This window comes from Sebastes fasciatus, chromosome 6, assembly GCF_043250625.1.
Source record: "Sebastes fasciatus isolate fSebFas1 chromosome 6, fSebFas1.pri, whole genome shotgun sequence".
Lineage (NCBI taxonomy): Eukaryota > Metazoa > Chordata > Actinopteri > Perciformes > Sebastidae > Sebastes > Sebastes fasciatus.
Genome location: NC_133800.1, coordinates 35,102,476 through 35,121,439, shown reverse-complemented (window position 1 = coordinate 35,121,439; position 18,964 = coordinate 35,102,476). Strand labels below are relative to the sequence as shown.

The 18,964-nt window shown below is 40.0% G+C and overlaps 1 protein-coding gene across 1 annotated transcript in view; it reads left to right on the top strand.

The window, feature by feature from the left end:
* Positions 1–18,964, top strand: part of mmp11a (matrix metallopeptidase 11a) — a 37,448-nt gene that overhangs the window by 12,094 nt on the left and 6,390 nt on the right. The window contains exons 2-9 of the mRNA XM_074639815.1: positions 705–922; positions 6,481–6,624; positions 8,399–8,532; positions 9,833–10,080; positions 11,628–11,832; positions 12,186–12,446; positions 13,475–13,590; positions 18,716–18,820. Coding sequence (XP_074495916.1) covers positions 705–922; positions 6,481–6,624; positions 8,399–8,532; positions 9,833–10,080; positions 11,628–11,832; positions 12,186–12,446; positions 13,475–13,590; positions 18,716–18,820 — 1,431 coding nt within the window. The remainder of the gene's footprint in view (positions 1–704; positions 923–6,480; positions 6,625–8,398; positions 8,533–9,832; positions 10,081–11,627; positions 11,833–12,185; positions 12,447–13,474; positions 13,591–18,715; positions 18,821–18,964) is intronic.

Sequence of the window (18,964 nt, the reverse complement as noted above, 5' to 3'; positions counted from 1 at the left end):
TAATTAGTCTCATCTCTACCAGTAAATTGATAGCGTCTTCTTTCCCGACAGGTTGCTCTGAGCAGCAGCGGAAAAAGGAAATGTATGTAATTGCGTGATAGGAGGAGAACACCCACCAGTCAGTGTAGCGCTGTGGTTTAAAGTTCAGCGGCCGAGGACTCGGTCCGATGACGAGACTCTGCTCTGTAATTTGCTTCAGTGGAAATGAGCAGAGCCATTTCCTCTAGCGTCCGATAATGGGACACCCGGGGACCGACTGTCTCTTAAACTGGGACTGACTGTCTCTTAAACTGGGACCGACTGTCTCTTAAACTGGGACTGACTGTCTCTTAAACTGGGACCGACTGTCTCTTAAACTGGGACAAACTACGTGGCTCGGTGACCTGACTATGAATGTGTGTCGTCATTAACATCATTGGGGAAAAATTCCATAATAACCTTTCAGCATATTATAATTCAAGTGTTCTGAGAGAAAACTAGACTTCTGCTCCTCCTCATGGCTCTGTTTTCAGGCTTTAAAACATCTTGCCCGTGATGACGTGATGGCTCTGATTCATCACAGGTCATTTCAGAGAGAGAGCGTTCCTATTGGCTGTTCATTCAACAGAGGCAGCTGTCAATCACTCGCTAACTCGGATCAAACGGTCAAACTAGGCAGCGCTGATCAAATATGAATTAATATTCTGTTGTTGTTGTTGTTCCAGGTTTCTGAAAAGTTCCCCGACCTGAAGAAGAGAGGGAAGGTTCCTCACGCTCAGGACTTAGTAAAGGATGCGACGAACACCTCCAACACGTGGAACCGACCTCGCTGTGGCGTACCGGACTACCCCGCCCACAAGGAGGTGCACTATCGGGGGCGCCACCGCCAGAGACGCTTCGTCCTGTACGGAGGACGTTTGGAGAGGACGGACCTCACCTACAGGTACCACATACTCCGCTCTGATCCAATATTACTTTCATTTAGAAAAATCACAACATTTTATTCTATGTTTGCGAGCGAGGAGGGGCGTTCGTTTCTCTCTTTCTGCGACACTTCCAGGGGGTTGCACTCGCAGGGAATCACGCCACCCGTCCGATATTATTAATATTTTATTATGTGCCCCAATTCCTGATGAGATCTGAAGTTCTTTAACCAGCAATCATGTCTGTAATTCAATTTAAAAGACTTTATTTGTCCTGCAGGGGGCAATTTGACAGCAACAAACAAATGCTAAAAACTAAAAATACAAAATATATTCCTGTAAGAATTTAAAAAAATTAAAAGACACAAGGCAGTGGCCAATCCATAGCTGAGCAACAGTGTCCAATACACTGAAGCCACATTATGTCAAAGTGTGGCGCACAGGCACATCGTGAAGGTCTGTGTAAAGTATAAACGTCTCTGTTATCAGAATCAGCACCAGAACAATCCAGTAAGTGACCTTGAGTGGAGACGTTTCTTTTGTCAACTGCTGTTTCCAAGATCAAGAGTGAACTATGAAGCTCATCTTTTTAAGCCAACATGGATGAGAAGTAATAAAAGTGTTCAGAATAATTTGACATCCACAGATCCATGACAACTTCGTCTGCAGTAAAACTGTGTGATTTGGTTGAAAGCTCCAGAACAAGCGAGTCAATAGACCCTAAAGTGCAGCTTAAAGAATGGCGGAGTCCTTACTGCAGTGGCCTAAGGTTAGAATTCGACTCGTGGCCCTTTGCTGCATGTCATCCCATCTCAAAACTATCAATGGCTCTCTCAATTAAAGGCAAAAAAAGCCCCAAAAAAAGAATCTTTAAAGAGTGGCCCACAACTTTGCTGTTCTAGTTCACTAGTTTGCTCTCATAGCGTCGCTCTCAGAGCTAAAGCTGTGAAAAGCAACTGTCCACTATACCTGCTCAGCAGCAAACAGCAGACAGACCCAGTTAGAGACTAGCAGGTGAACATTGGTGGAGCATTTAGCAGCTAAAGAGATAGATATTGAATTTCGGAGGTGGTGGAGACCAAAATCAGAGCTAATATTGGACTTGGACATTCATCAAGTGGACACTAACTCCAAATGAATTATAATGTTGCTCTGTAGCTGCTGGATGTCTAAATCAGTAACTGTTCGCTAACAAATTAAAAATATCAACTTAAAATGGGATGATATGTCAACATGTTTCCGCTGCCCTCAGGAGGTCAAAAAAAAAAAGTTATTGCTGGTTTGAAGGTGCTAAATATGAGATTGAGAGCATATCTATTGCCTCTGCACGGCTCTCAACATGTCGACGGCTCAGCTAACAGAGCTAACAGTGTTTACCTGAGGGGTAACCGGAGGGGTAACCGGAAGGGTAACCGGAGGGTGGGCGCTAAGCTTCCGTCAGGATTATCAGCTGAAACCGCCGTATGAGAGCAGAGCATCAGCCGTGGCCCGGCTATGTCAACAAAGCACAGAGACGTTCAGCTTCCAACACACACAGACGGAGAGAGACTTCATTCTCTGCTCAGGTAGACATTACTCCTCTTTATCTTTACATAGACAATAGTTGTTTGAGGTTATATTAATGCTCTGGATGTCCGTAGAGGAACTTTAAAGAATGACTTTGTTTTTACGAGACAGCACGTTACTGAAGTTCATGGTGGAGAAAATAATGACTCTGCTAGATTTTTAGACACATTGAATGATGAACTCCAGGAAAAAACATATAACCGGAGGGTTTATATATAGTACATAGAAAATTAAGTCTTCAAATTATGATTCTGACAAACGGGTGCCGGGTTTCTTTCATCTAAGGCCTTGGCACCATCGAGCGTCTGGCAGTCCTCTGCTGGCTGCTGCCTCTCTGTCTGTGTCTCCTGGGGTCTCTTTCATTGTACTCATTCTTTAACACAACAGTATATTAGGACAGACAGAGAGAGAGAGAGAGAGAGAGAAGGGGGGAGGCAGCAAAGACTAATAAGATTCTGCTGGATCGGACCAATAAAGCGCTCACACCTGACAAAGTGAAGTGGTTAACCAGGCAGAGTCAAACTATACGTCTGCATGACCTGACAGGGTTGCTTCTATGTCCTTAAATTACTAAAATACGAGCGCTGAAAGAGCAGAGCCACGCTAATGAGTCCCCGTGTTTACTTTTTATTTAGAATCAGTCAGCATTTTGAGCTCGAGAAGCAAGTTCTGGCACGACCCTTGAAGTCAGCTGAGAGAAGGGAGTTGTTTTAACGGCTTTAACGGTTGTTAACGAAACTGAAAGGGGAGGCTGCAACACGTTAAAGGATTGAGCTTGTTGTGGTGCGGTCGCAGGAGGGGAGGAGAGTTTGTTTTTTAGTCAAACAAGGGCTGTCAATCGATTAAATTATTTAATTGGACTTTTTTGGACTTTTTTGTGAAATTTTTTGGACTTATTTGGGACATTTTTCAACATTTCTTTTACATTTAAAAAAAAAAAAGAAATTGGACATTTTCAGACTATTTCGTGACATTTTTCGGACATTTATTATTGTTAGATTTTTCAGACTTTTTTTTTTAAAAAAAATGTCATTTTTTTGGACTGTTTTGGGACATTTTTTCAAATTTTTTTTACATTTTTCAGGCTTTTTTAAAAAAAAAAAATTCTTTAGGAGATGTCATGGTTTAGCTCTTCCTCTCCTCCTACAGTAAAATACTTGATATAAACCAAACAGACAGTGGTTGAGATGAACACCAGTGGTATTCTTTTATAGCTAGTGTTCCTCTAAATTAAGAACACATTTCCCATAAAACCCGGCTGCTCTTGACCCTTCTTGTATGATAAAAGAGGAGAGCTGATGACAGCCAGTATAAATTCCTGCAGGGTAAGCTGACATGCTCTGGACTTGTGCCATAAAATGATGCAGCACATCTTTCTCAGAGGCTGACAGCCGTCTTAGAGATGCTCTCGTTTGTCCACAGTGGCTGTAATTAAACATATAAACTACACTCTATTTATGCTGAGCATGCTACACATAATACCTTTAACTTTATACTAGGGCTGTCAATCGATTAAAATATTCAATTGCGATTAATCACATGATTGTCCATAGTTGAATGCAATTAATCAATGTTTAAAATGAACCTTAAAGGGAGATTTGTCAAGTATTTAATACTCTTATCAACATGGGAGTGGGCAAATATGCTGCTTTATGCAAATATATGTCCATACCATACCCATAGAACCCATTTACATTCACATATCTAGAGGTCAGAGGTCAAGGGACCCCTTTTTGAAAATGGCCATGACTGTTTTTGCTCGCCAAAATTCAGCATAGGTTTGGAGCGTAATTTAACCTGACATCCAGGTAATCAGAATACCTTTAAACAACCTCTTAAACTGCTTATATCCAGAATTTAACGCTAGAGGTTAAAGGAATAGTTTAACTTTTTGGTAAATACACGTATTTGCAATCATCTCATGTGTGTGCGTTGAGTACAGAGCTGGAGTCAGGACATGTTTAGCCTAGCTTAGCATAAAGACTGGAAACGGGGGAGACAGTTAGCCTGGCTCTGTCCAAAGTTAAAGAATCTGCCTACCGACACCTCTAAATCTCTTTAATTAACACGCTGTGTCTTGTTTGTTTGATCTGTACACAAGCAGGAGTTACGTGCTGCTTAAACTATTTCTTTTTGAACAGTGAGGTTGCCAGGTTTGGCACCAATGCGCCACAACCAAAACTTGTAATTGGCAACCCGCGCTACGTATAGCCAGAAGCGCTGCACAGAATACAGACTAAACACGTCCTGACAGCTCTGTACTTCACCCACATCAGAGAGGTTTCAGTCTGCACAGCTGACTCTAAGAATGCATCTATCTCACAATGTTCAACTATTCCTTTAAGTTAAGCCAAGATCACACTACACAACTCTCAAAGACGTCAGGTCGCAGTACTGTTCACACTACATAACTCTCAAAGACGTCAGGTCGCAGTACTGTTCACACTACATAACTCTCAAAGACGTCTGGTCGCAGTACTGTTCCGGAGACAGGAGGTCACACACTAAAAGATCTCTGACCAGGAGGAGTCCCAGAGAGGTCTCCAAACTACGTCTAGTCACGAAAACACACAAGAAATACACAGTAAATGACGTGATCCCATACGTAAGACACATTGCTGATGTTGTTCTTGGTACGTGTTTAGAAAACAGCCTGTTTCCACCCGTTTCCACACTCTTTTACTATTTATTCCTCTAGAGCAGGGGTCAGCAACCTTTACTATCAAAAGAGACATTTTAGGCAACAAAAAAAAATCTGTATTAGGGCCACATTGAGGGAAAAAAACATCTCTGATTTATAGAATAAAGTCGTAATATGAGAATAAAGTCATAACTTCACGAGAAAAAAGAAAATAACATGTAAAATTACTACTTTATAATATTATGACTTTTTTTCTTAAACGTATGACATTATTCTCATGATATGACTTCTTTTTCTCGTAACTTCTGATTTTATTCTACCTTTATTCTTGAAATCTCAGATTAATTTTGTTCCCTCAATGTGGCCCTAACACTCCGTCGTACCGTCGTAACATAGACCTACAATAATGATAAATAAAAATGAAAATTGAAACAAAAAACAGTTGTACATTTCCATTTAAAAAAATCCACATGGAGAGGGGCTAAAGAGATGTGGCTCCGGAGCTGCAGGTTGCAGAGCCCTGGTCTCGGTGCAACAACAACTTTGCTCCGTGTTGCAAATGCAGCACATACAGGAAGTTATTGTTGTTACAGGCGAGCCCTCCTCCTCCCCCAAGTTCACCATTAACCCGTGACTCGCGCTCTCATTGGCTGTAGCTCGTGGCCGCAGATCCCGACAGGTCCAGATATTTAGCATGCTGGATATCTGGAATGTGTCTGCGAGGCATCGGCGAGCATCGGCGAGCCTCTCGGCTAACGTCTTTGAGCAGCTCACACATGGCGATCGAGCGCTGATGTGCGAGCGGTGAGCCAACGCTGATTTGCTTCTGATCTGTGGCTTTTGTCGGGGAGCTGAAAAATCCGGGCTAAAGTCGTGTAGTGTGTTATAATATGTCGTTATGTGTGGGGTCTCTCACATTTTACACATCTGGTAAGATTTGAAACACCTTTTAGTGTTGTCCGGCCTTAACTCACTGCTAGTTATTACTCTCATTATACAAAACCAAAGTCCATTTACTTAACAACTGATTATGTTGATATATTCCAAATTTACTGAATACTACTAGAATATTTAATGAAGTGTTGTAGTCCTGTTGTTAGATATTCTTTTCTCACTCATCACTCTGGGTGGTTTTATCTGAAAGGAACGGGCGGAGACGGTGATGCAGTGTTTTGTTAGCGAGCCTGAGGGCCTCAGTAACAGCACACCTCCTCGCTGATGAGACGACTGCAGATATCAGATTAGAGGGAGGTATGCGAGGCTGGTGGTCCGTCTCTGCTACTGTACTCTACATCCTGTGTGTGTGTGTGTGTGTGTGTGTGTGTGTGTGTGTGTGTGTGCGTGGTTCACACCTGCATTGATCTCCCGCAGGATCGTGCGGTTCCCCTGGCAGATAGGTGAGGAAAAGGTCCGACGTGTCTTTCGGGAAGCGCTGAAAATCTGGAGTGACGTCACCCCGCTCATCTTCACCGAGGTCCACGGCGGGAAGGCCGACATCCGCATCGACTTCACCAGGTGGGAGCGCTGAGACGTGGAGAAACAAAACATCTTTAAGACATAATTAAAAAGGAAAAGGAGCCTGAACACATAATATACAGTGTGTGCACATTAAAAAAGACAAATATTATGATATAATAAACGTTATTTATGCAATTTTTTTCAAAACAAAGTTCCAAAGTCTTACACATGCTTGAACCAGGAGCAAAAACATTGTAGTACTGCAAAGAAATAAAATCTATTACAATTACAACAACACAAAATGGAAATAAAATACCCAAAAGTAATATTAAAAATATGTCAATCTGTCAATCACTCACAAACTCCGATCAAGCTGATCAAATATGAATCAATATTTTGTACCTGTAATGTCTATTTCTCTCCTCAGATGTTTTTAGAATCATCTTGTATTGCACGGTTTAGCTGTAAAATTAGTTCCTAGTTGATGCCAAAGCTCGCCAGCCTCCATCCAACATGATCTTACATCACAAAGTCCAATCAACAATGTGCATGTAGGGAACCATTTAAGAACTTTATGAGAGCAGGCCGGCTGAATCAGAGCAATTTAAATCAGATGTTTGTTACAAAGAGCTTCAGAGAGTCAGAAAGATAAAAACGAGATAAAGAGAGCGAGAGACGACGAACAGATCACAAACTCCAGAGACAATAAACCGCAGTTTAATGGGGGATCTGTGTGTCATCTCGGAAATGACTTCACTTCTTTTATGTAGCTTGTTTTGTTTCTTCCTGCAGCGAATTCTTGTTTTTCTTCTTCCTTTTGAATCATCATCATTCAAGCTTTATTGTTTGTCACGTCACAGGCGGCTTCGTTTGAGCTGCTGCACAAATATACCACGAAGATAGTCTAATTTTAACAAATATTTATGGACTTATTCACATCATTTCTGTTCATTCTAACTGACCCCACACACCCCTCATTATCATATAATAATAATAATAATAATAATAATAATAATAATAATAATAATAATAATTATAATTATAATTATAATAATTATAATAATTAAATAATTAAATAATCATATTTAATATATTTTCAGTGACTATTTTCTATGGACAATGCCTTTTCTGAGCTCGTAGAATTTTTATTTTTCTTCTAAATATTTGTCATATTTTGCATTTATTGCAATTAATATATTACATTTTCTATAGATTACTATTTATTAAAACAGGATGAGCATTTTTGTTTTGATTTTTTTTTCTTTCTTTGTTTTTTGTCATTAATATATTAATGTTTCATGGTGTTAAAATTATAAATAAATTAAAATTGAAATTAATTTAGCTTTAATTAATTTGATCAACTATACTATGGTTAAGGAAGAATTATAAGAATTATTTTCTTTATTTTTACCAACTGATTGAAGGTCAAAGGAAACAAGTAAATTGAGTGTTACGATTCCTTTTTACACTCTTTAGTTATTTAACTGTTTTATTATTTTCACATATTCAGTTATACTTTTGATTCTTCTGATAACTGTTTACTGCATTTTGTCGGTTTCTGAAGCAGTGACACATTTAAAATGAGTCGGATTAGTCAAATGATTTGATTTTTTAATCAAAAATTAGCTTATAAAATGTGAATATTTGCTGGTTTTCACTGACTCTCTGTGATAATAAACTGAATATATTCGGGTTTTGGATTTCTAATCAGATAAAACGAGCAATTTTCAATATATCAACTTATTTTTTCATGTTTAAAGCTTCATTTATAAAGTTCATCATGCTTCAAACCATCAGAGTTCATCAGAGTGTTTGATTTACGGACCTGCAGGTACTGGCACGGAGACAACCTTCCCTTCGACGGCCCGGGTGGGATCCTCGCTCACGCTTTCTTCCCCAAAACACACCGACAGGGCGACATTCACTTTGACTACGACGAGTCGTGGACCCTCGGGAACCACATGGGTGAGTGTTCGTCTGCGAGGAAAAGAAGAAAATAGTTTTAAATTTAACCAACATCTCTTTCTTTTTGACTTCATCTTTAATGCTTTTAGTAGAACATAAAGAAATAAATAATAACAGAACAGACCAGGTCACCAACGGCAACACATACGTCATTATTTCATGCATAATATGTGTCTTTGGTGTTTCAAAGAGTTAGTTCGGATTCACCAAAGTCACACAATAACGCAAACAAACAAACTGATCAAGGCAGCAGTACACCAGCAACTCCTGTGTTATGCGAGGTTAAATTACTGTTTTTGTCAATGGAGTCTGGTGGCTTTGAAGAGAGCATAGATGGATACAACGGCTTCAGTTCCCCGCTGGAAAGGACCGGGTTTTTTTGGGTGTCCAAACTGGGGGCGTGCCACCCATCATCTACTGTAGGTAATACACTGACTATGGATAATTATCTCATACAACCCTACTTCAAAGCATCTGAACTATCCCTTAAAGGGACTGTTTGTAAGTTTTTACACGTATATCCGTGGAGTGTGTGTTGGAGTCTGAGTTGTGGTGGGGGCTGGTCGTTTGTTGGCGTTAGCGGACTCCATTTCTAACCAAACGTTAGCTATAGTTGCACAATGTTAAATTAAAGACACCCGCGAGCATGCATGGCATCACGACTCACATCAGCTGAATTTTACAGAAAAAAATGTCCCCCATTCTTCACATTAAAAGCAGTCGACAGGCTGAGAAAACCCAGAAAGTTGCGAAAGGTCTCATTTTTTAGGTTAACTTACAACCTGTTCACACATATAAAAAGGATTAAAACACGTTTATATGTTTAAAAACTTACACACAGTCCCTTTAAGTTGCTCTCGATGTAAGAAATAGACAAAGCTTAACAAATACAGGTAAAAATATAAACAGAGCTATTATTAAAACACAAGTTGGTGAACAATAGGTAAAGCAACAACAAGACAGCATCTCTAAACCAGATTTTATTTTTGTTACTCAACTAACATTTCTTGGATGCAACAGTAATCTCACTGAGTTCATCGCCAGCTCAGGTATGAAAATATACCCGTCACATCCTGTAACACGAGGATTTATCAGGACAGGGAAACAGGGATGTGAGTCAGCAGGAAGCGGCGAGGTACTTTTTGAAGACTCTTTTGGCACTGGATCGTCTCAGGTAGCAAAATCCCGCCGTCTGCCACTGCAAGCAGGTCAAAACAAACTATTTCCAGACGCCATTTGAACCAGGTGTGGTTTTCTGAGTCGTCTCTACTCCACACCCCCCTCTCTCCTCTTCCTGCAGGCACAGACCTTCTCCAGGTTGCTGCCCATGAGTTCGGGCACGTCCTGGGCCTGCAGCACTCCCGCGAGCCGGGAGCCATCATGTCCGCATACTACACCTTCTCCTACCCGCTGAGGCTGAGCGAGGACGACAAGCGAGGCATCCAGTACCTGTACGGGGCTCATCCGCAAGTCCTGCCCTCGCCTCCGCCCCCGCCGCCGCCGCCGCCTCCTCCATCAAACCCAGAGACCAACGAGATCATGACTAGCGTGAGTGGAGCTGATGCAGCATTTAAAGAACTGGAAATGCTCAAAATAACTGGTAATGTCTGTAGACACATTGTCTCGTTCAACAAGTCCCATGAAAAGACCAAAACCAACTGACTTCCTGTCTGTGGCTCTCGGCTCTAAGCCCATTGCTTCCTACTGAAGGCATGAATCTTTAAAAACGGCTCACAAATAAATAGTTTCATTATTTAAAAAAGGTCTCAGTAGTTTCCTAAAACAGCTGGTCACTGTAGTTTTTATCAAAGTCTACTAAAACAGGAGGAAATGCATTTGTTGGGGACTATTTTCAGCGGCGGATTAATCCACATGTGGTGCTCTAGGGAGTATTAGGCCCTGTTCAGACCTGGTATTAACATGCGTCCTCTGTGATCGGATCACAAGTGGACAGCTTTAAGTACGTCTGTTCACACCCGGCATCAGAATGCGTCTCCACGTATCCTACATATTCATGATATCTGGTACATTGTATTAACTTCAAAATAAAAGGTGATTGTACCGGCGGTCCCCGGGGACCTCCGCGCCGCCGACACCGCTGCCTTTACCAGAAAACAGCGGGGGCACATCTCCGACAGTATGATAATAATGCACTTCTTGTGCCTAGTCTGATAATCTGTAAATATGTAGCCTATAAACAAGATATATTTTAATAAAATGATGTACCGACAGGATACATTAGAGCACAGAGGACGTTTCCATGCTGACAAGCGCCCGTGTCTGCCTGTTTATTCACCCGAGGGGCGCGGTGATCAGTTGAGTAGGTGGTCCTTAATGTGGCCCAGGACGCATTCACGTACACACTGCTAAAAGAATGAGGTCATATGTGGCCCAGACCACGTCTGAATGTGGTCTGAAAGACCCGATCTCAATGCGTCTTGAGTGCGTTCACACCTGTACTTAAAGCTGTCCACTTGCGATCGGATCACTGAGGATGCATGTTAGTACCAGGTCTGAACGGGGCCTTAGTGTCAGCAGGACGGTGTCTGTGGGACTGAGTCTAAATAAACTACAGTGTGTGTGTTCATGGTGATGAAGGAACAAGTCAGCCAGTGACACAATGTGGCTCATTGATGTGTTTTTAATAGTTTCTGGACAACAATGGAGCTCTATGGCTCAGAGAAAGACGATATCCGCAGGGATTACTTTTCACTTTTATGGGATGAGTTGACAAGAAGAAGAATATGGAATAGCACACCAGCCTCATCCCTGAAGAGTTCGTGGTTTCTGTGGTTGTGACACTCAAATAGAGTGAATATCTTTGAAACTACCACATCATACAAGAGTGTGTTTCTTGAACCACAGATGATAAATGACGGTCAAAGACAAAAATCATCTTTTAGTCTCACAGCAGGCGAGCACTTGGATAAACATTTCAGATTATGTTCTCTTGTGAAACTTGTAACTGGTTTTTCTCCACTGTACTTTGTGATCCTTTCAGACAGTAAAACGACCTCTTTAACACTTCATCTCACTGCAATAAAAGTCGCTCTTGCGAGAAAACTTCACACTTGCGTGATGTGCCTCATTTCCAGCCCGACGCCTGCCAGACGGACTTTGATGCCGTGTCTATGATCCGAGGGGAGCTGTTCTTCTTTAAGTCGGGCTACGTGTGGCGGATCAGGGACGGGCATCTGGAGAGCGGTTACCCGGCGCTGGCGTCCCGTCACTGGAGGGGGATTCCCGACAACATCGACGCCGCCTTTGAAGACAAGTCGGGGAATATTTGGTTCTTTCAAGGTGGGCAAGCGAGGAGCGTTTGAGGCTGTGCTGTTATGTGGTTTATGGTTTCAGGATCATCAGTAAAGTATCACTGTGCACTTTTAGGCAAGTTTAAACAGGTGATAAAATGTTAATTAACACATAGCCGTAAAATTATTGCAATCATGGGTTTCTGTGAGTATTTCTATTGCATGTGGTTAAAGTAGTATGTGCAATAGTGGCTTAAAATAAAGCTAGAGACGAGACTACTATTTGGAAACATCTCTGATAAAGAACATGACTCAATGGATCTGAATTTTAGCGACAAATCAAACACAGAACTTTACCAACAAGAGATGTCCGATTGTTCACCATCTTATGTCTCCGAGCAGGTGAGAACTACTGGGTGTTCGACGCTGAGATGCAGATCAGAGGGCCGGAGTCCATCAGGAGGTTGGGTCTGTCGGTGTCCAGGATCCAGGCGGCGCTGCGCTGGGGCCACGACTCCAACTACAACACCTACTTCTTCAAATCAGGCAGCTACTGGAGGTTCAGCCCCCGCGAGCAACGGGTCGAGTCCGCCTACCCGCGCAGCATGCAGGACTGGAGCGGCATCCCCGGCGACGTGGACGCCACTTTCAGGGATGTCTACGGTACGGTCAAAAGACAAAAACAAGTCAACACAGTTAAGAGTTCCTATTTGGGGTTTAAAAAGTTAATTTCAATTCAATTCAATATATTTTGTCGTTAAAATTCAACTAATTCCCACAATATCTGCCAGATCTTTTTACAGATCCTTTGAATTTTTCCACAAATGAATGGTCAAACTAGAAGCAGCGCAGTTTGGGTGCATAAAAGCGCTGTCCTGGGGTCAGTTGCATAAATTTAGTTTAAGACTAGTTTTGGTGTGTGTTCCAATCCACGTACTTCCAGAAGTACACTTCAATGTAGTGCACTTTGTGCACTCTGTACTCACTTGAGTAGTGCGTAAATTTCAGCGGGGTAGGATCGTCTCAAATCGAATACTCTGCGGCGCACTGACCGGAAATGACGATCGCAACATTTGACCGCTGCTCGCTACCCGCCAAAATATCTTCTGAAAAGAAATGAAAGCAGAGTGGAAATTAGGTTTCCAACGTCGTCGCCTACGATGTGTCCTCCTGTAGGCTGAAAATGCACCGGTATGTTTACGTATTGTATTGTTTTATTCTGTTATCTACGTCTGTTTGAATAGTGGGCGTGGCTCCTCCCCTTCCGCTACGTAGCCAAGATGGCGACAGTTGAGTGTGGAAAGTGTCCAGCGTTCCACACCCAACGATCTGACCGTTTTGAGTACAACATCCGGGTACTTTGAGTGCATTGCATTTTGCCGTACTTCCCAGTGTGAACACACTTATGCACTCAAAGTAGTGAGTGTAAGTACAGAAGTACGCGGATTGGAGCTGGTCTTAGATTGTCAGGTTAAACTGGTCTAATTAAGCCTGTCTGTTGCATTAAATATTAAGACTGACTTAATTTGAGGTAGTAAAGTTAGTGACCTCTCTCCTGGCTAAGCCAGAGGAAAGAGATTTGTTGCTATGGCAACAATCTGTTAGAAGATCAGTTAGCTAACTATTTCAACTGTTTAACCATTACTTTAACAACATTTCATTGTAAATCCTTTGTGTTTTCTGTCTTTCAGGCTACGCTCACTTTATCCGAGGACGACAGTATTGGAAATTCGATCCCGTTGGCATGAACTCTTTGGAGGGCTACCCTCGCTACATCGGCATGGATTTTTTCGGCTGTAGAAACGTGTGAGTCTTTAACTGGGGGGAGAATCACATTAACAGATTGTTTTTTTTTTACTATGAAGAGGAGTTTTTTGGAGCAGAGACGTTTGTATGTGTTCATCCTGCGGATTCGAGAGGGATGAGACGATCTCCTTTAAATCTGTTTATGCTTTACTCCATTTATTGAATTACACCTTCTTCTCAGGAAGTTACGTTTCCTCAGACTTGGCACCTGCTGTGCAGCTATACTCGTATTTATTTTGCACATTTTTGTCACCATAAGGCTGAGATCTGGGCCCTGTATTAACGACATGTGATGCTGTATCGTTCTCACTTCCTGTCTTTGAGCCCATTCTATTTTTTCACAGACTGTAGAGGATGTTTTCAGCTGAACTTCTCTGAACCTCAAATGTTTGAAGAGTGACATCAAACGGTAGATTTGTACATGTGACAGTGAGAGTGTAACTTTAAACCCAGAAATCATTCAACATGATGACGGCAAACAACATTTTAAGGATGTGATCACACATGCAGTTGATTTTCCTGCCAGCTTGACTCCCACTGACCATGAATCACAACATAGAAACAAAAGCCACATTCCTCTGAAGTTGCTCTGTTATTATACAGAGTTTTGAAAACCTGTCAGATTAAACTGCATAAAGTTGTGACATTATTGTAAGTTTAACCGAACATGACGGACTTGTTTGTGCTCTTACCCGCTGAATGTTCTCAGCTTTCATATAATTTGGGGTTTCATCTCCTGAAGTGAGTCGCTCCCATGCTGTGTAGTCATGCTTCCATCCAAACGTAGTGCACATTCAAACCGAATTTTCAGAAAATCTGCAAAAGAAAATGCAAAATCAACGCACAACTCTATCCACTATTATGCAAATATTAGGAGTAGGGTGCGTCGAGATGAACAGTTGCACTAATTCTCCAGCTGGGTGCTGTTAAATTATTGCAGGAGAAGAGGGAACAGCAGATAACTTGAAATGAAAAAATATGACATTTATGTGCGTTTCATGTATTAATGTGAGGAAGGTTACAGTCTTCCTCATCGGTTCAGTTGACGTTTAAGTCACATGCTTCATATACGTCATGAGTTCTTCGCTAAGTCTGTTTCTATTGCACGTTGTCGCATTTAGTTTTTATCGATACACCAATTTTTCCACCTCAGACAAGCGTAAAAAAAATTTAAGACTTTTTCTTTTGTATGCTCAAATTGAAAATGCACATAAAAGCAGGTGGATGGAAACGGCATTTAACTACACTGACCATTAGCAGACTACTACAACAGTGCTGGCTTTTGATAGGACCAAGACCTGAATAGTCTAAATTGGAGAAAGCTATCATATTAGCCATTCAGTTTCACATAAACTTGCCTTTGATGAACGAAAAGCAAACGCCAATACAGCTTTCCTCTCCATATCGGAAAATAAATTAGCCGAAACCAAAATCAAAGGACAGACAGAGAGACACTCCTTCCATTATAGTTCGACGGGGGTTTTAAAAAGTAAAAAAGTCCCATAAGTTGTTTACTCGCAGGTTTTGAACACACAAAATGTACTTTTTCGGGACAAAACATCAACATCTTCTTTCCCTTAATGTGCATGTCACATAATAGCTTTAGCAGTCATCGCCGCTTTTCATAGAGTCGAGGAAGCAGAGGTGGACCGGTAGAAGCTTTTATCTCAGTGCTTCACATTAATGAAGTGTTAGAGCAAACGGTTGTGGTGCACGAGGATCTCCATCTAGATTCTTCTACACATAAAGTTGGATGTTGATGATTATTGGTGTTTCAAGTGTTTAAGAGAAAGTTTTGTATTTATATTTTTGGGCAAATTGAACAAATGTACAAGGTTTCAGTGAGTAAGGATGTGATTTAGGATGACTTTTCACTCCTCATGCAGCTTTTAGACGCTATGTTAACTACTTCTTCTTCCCTGAAACTTCTCCATTTCATACAACATGGAGCCTTAAAGAAATGATGTGTTCATACGGGGAAGAAAACGCAGATAACGTCGCTGTATGTCATGGTTTGATGTCACTCTTCCAACATGATGGTATGAAGCTCTTAATGTTGTTGGTCACTCTGAGGCGGTATAAAAAGCTGCAGGGCGCCATCTAGAGTGCAGCACCGTCAGTCACCCTGCAGGAGAAGTGAGATATGTCCTCAGATTATGTGTCTCATGCTTGATGAAGTCATTGTTTATCTATATACACAACATGGTGCTCTTTTCAGGTTGGTCAGTGTGACACATTCAGGGACAGCAGCTGCTGCGTGGATCAGCGGTTCTCAACCTGCTGAGACTTTAAATTGAACCTGATTGTTTTGCTGAATCACTAGACGAAGCCAGTGATTCACAGGAAGTTATCGCATTAGATCACCAGCTGGACGGCAGTGGTGCAAAGTACATTTACTCAAGTACAATTCTGAGGTATTTGTACTTTTTGTGCTACTTTAAACTTCTGCTCCGCGATGTTTCAGAGGCAAATGTGTTTCTTTTACTCCCCTACATTTATTTGACAGCTTTTAAGATTAAATTAAAAAACATAAAATAAGCTTATAAAGCTCAACACATTGATAAAGTCCAAAGCTGTCCCAAATCCATACTACATACTAATCACTGTAATACACTGTTGTTGCAGTTAGTTTACAAAAAACATCATACTTTACCATTTTATACTACGTTGGTCGTCAATTAACTGCTTTGAGACATTTTTAACACGAGATAATAGATTTAATTCTTGTTTTTTAGATCTCTCTGAAGCTGTTTCACCACCACGCTCAATTAACTTTAATGTTTTCCAGCTGTGAGCAACTCCTCCACTTCCTTTGTGCATTGCATTGTGGGAGAACAACAGTGTGCATCAACAGCACACTTTAAAAATGACTATTTAGTATGCATGCTATGTGGTTGAAGTATACTTCATTTGGTCTCTTTTCCAGTCAAAACCTGCTTAGAAGTAGTGTGTAGTCTGGATTTGGGACACTCTGTGAATCAGTGACTTTTTCAACAATTCTGGTTTGTGACCTCTGTGGTTTTCCAGATGTCTATGAGTTGTTTAACCAAATTTCCCCTCTAAATGTCTCCTATGATTGCATTTAAAACATCTGTTTAAGGCTCTAAGAGGTCAGATTATTCAATATTTCACAAAAAAGATCAGAGAAAAAACATTAAACTAATATAAATTTTGTTTTTTTCATCCATCCTCTCCCATTAATCAGATTTATCTGGTGACCCTACGTCCAAACTGTATATAAAGTAGTTCAAAGTAGCTCCACCTTAAGCAACTTCAACATTAACATGCCCGTCTAACATTGATGCTTCAGTATTAATATCTAATAATGTAATAAATAATAATATATCGAGTACTTTCACCGTTGATACTTAAAGCACATTTTGCTGGAAATATTTCTGTACTTTATTTTGAATTCAGGACTTTTACAGTATTTTTACACTGTCGTATTAATAATAATAATAATAATAATAAAGTATCGGTGCTTTTACTTAAGTACAGGACCTGAATACTTCCTCCACCACTGCTGGAGAGGTAAAGGACCTGACAAAGTCATGTTCCGACTTCTTTGTGAGTCCGGTGACGCAGGTTGAGAACCACTGGTTGCAGCACTTGATACGTGAAGGCTCAGTACAGATCATCAGATCAGATGGTAGTTTTTCAGTGCAGGACGCTGACGAGTCGTTAACACTTTTCATCATTCAGACTTTGTTGTTGTTGTTGTTGTTGTTGTTGTTTGAATCATTTCTACAACTCAAGTGTTAATCAGTGAACAAATATTTATACACAAACAACTCAGCAAAAAGTTTGTTGTACATACATGTCTTTGATTATTATTTTTTTTACTCATATGTAGCCTAAACTCTGTACATTGAACTGTATGAACTGTGTATTGTTTTCTTTCTAATAAAACCATAACCTTTTTACCAAACGCTGCTGCGTCTGGAGATTAAAGTTGGTTTATTACAGATAATTTAAAACAGACATTCCTGTTTAATCAAAAAAATTATAAATGCTTTTTACCCATTGTTCCAAGTGAAATACATTTCTTTTTGACTAACTTACCGCACTTCAATCTTTGTGCTTAATATGAATTTCCAGCTAAATCAGATTTTGTTAACAGTACTAATAAAAAGCTATTATTTCTTTTTTAATTTTAAAATCACATCACATTTATTATGGAGGAAGAAACCTGCCAAAAATAAATAAATATGTCATTAAATGTAGCAAAAATTATATTAAAAATAAATGTAACCATTAATTAATTGGTAAAATCTGACATGAACTGATATTTCTGTTTTAATTTGCTTCTTTATTTATTTATCTTTGTATTAATTCCCTTATTTATTTACTGTTCTGTTTAATTTTCCCTTTTGGTAATTTATGTATTGTATAGATTGATTTATTTTTACATTTATTTATTATTTATTTTATATTTATTTTTAAATGCACGTATTTATTTATTTATGTATTAAATACATGAATACATACATACAAATTTAATTAAATACAAAATAAATGAATAAATAATAAATAAATAAATACATTTTTAAATTAATAAAAATAAATATAATAAATGAATAAAAGGGGAAATGAAACAGAAGAGTAAATAAATAAGGGAATTAATACAAAGATTAAAAAAAATAAAGAAACAAATTAAAACAGAAACATCAATTCATATCACATTTTATTAATTTAATTAATGGTAACATTTATTTTTAATATCACTTTTGCTACATTTAATGACATTTATTTATGTATTGAGTCATTTATTTATCTATTTATTTTGGCAGGTTCCGTCCTCCATAGGGTCTGTGCTCCATAATTTATTGCATGTTGAGATTTAGAAATTAGCCGTATTTAATATATAAATAATTTAAAATGTTTGTTAAATAAAAAAACGGAAAGATCACTGGGATTAAAAGTCCGAAAAAAAACTTAATTTATAAACCACATTTCTACATCTGTATTCTGATTGATTTGCTTTATAAGTGCCTATGATGTGTTAAAAGTGCACAGTGTTTGGGGTGGATGGTGTTAATTGATGGGAGAATCTGATTGGCTGGTGTCAGTGAGGGGGGCGGGGCCTGTGCTGTTCATTCAGTGAGTAAATCATGGCTGACAGTTAGGCAGCAGCAGCAGCGATGGCTCACAGCTTCACTCAGGAGTATTTTCAGATCCCCGTGGTGACCCGAGCGTACACGACCGCCTGCGTCCTCACCACCGCCGCCGTGGTAAGAAACAACAACAACAACAACAACAAAGACGGGGTTTAAACTCTGACCTCCGAGCTCTCATCAGGCAGGAAACGATTATTTAGATACACATACAGTATATATTCAATTCATAATCAAGCTACTTATTATGTTATTGTTATA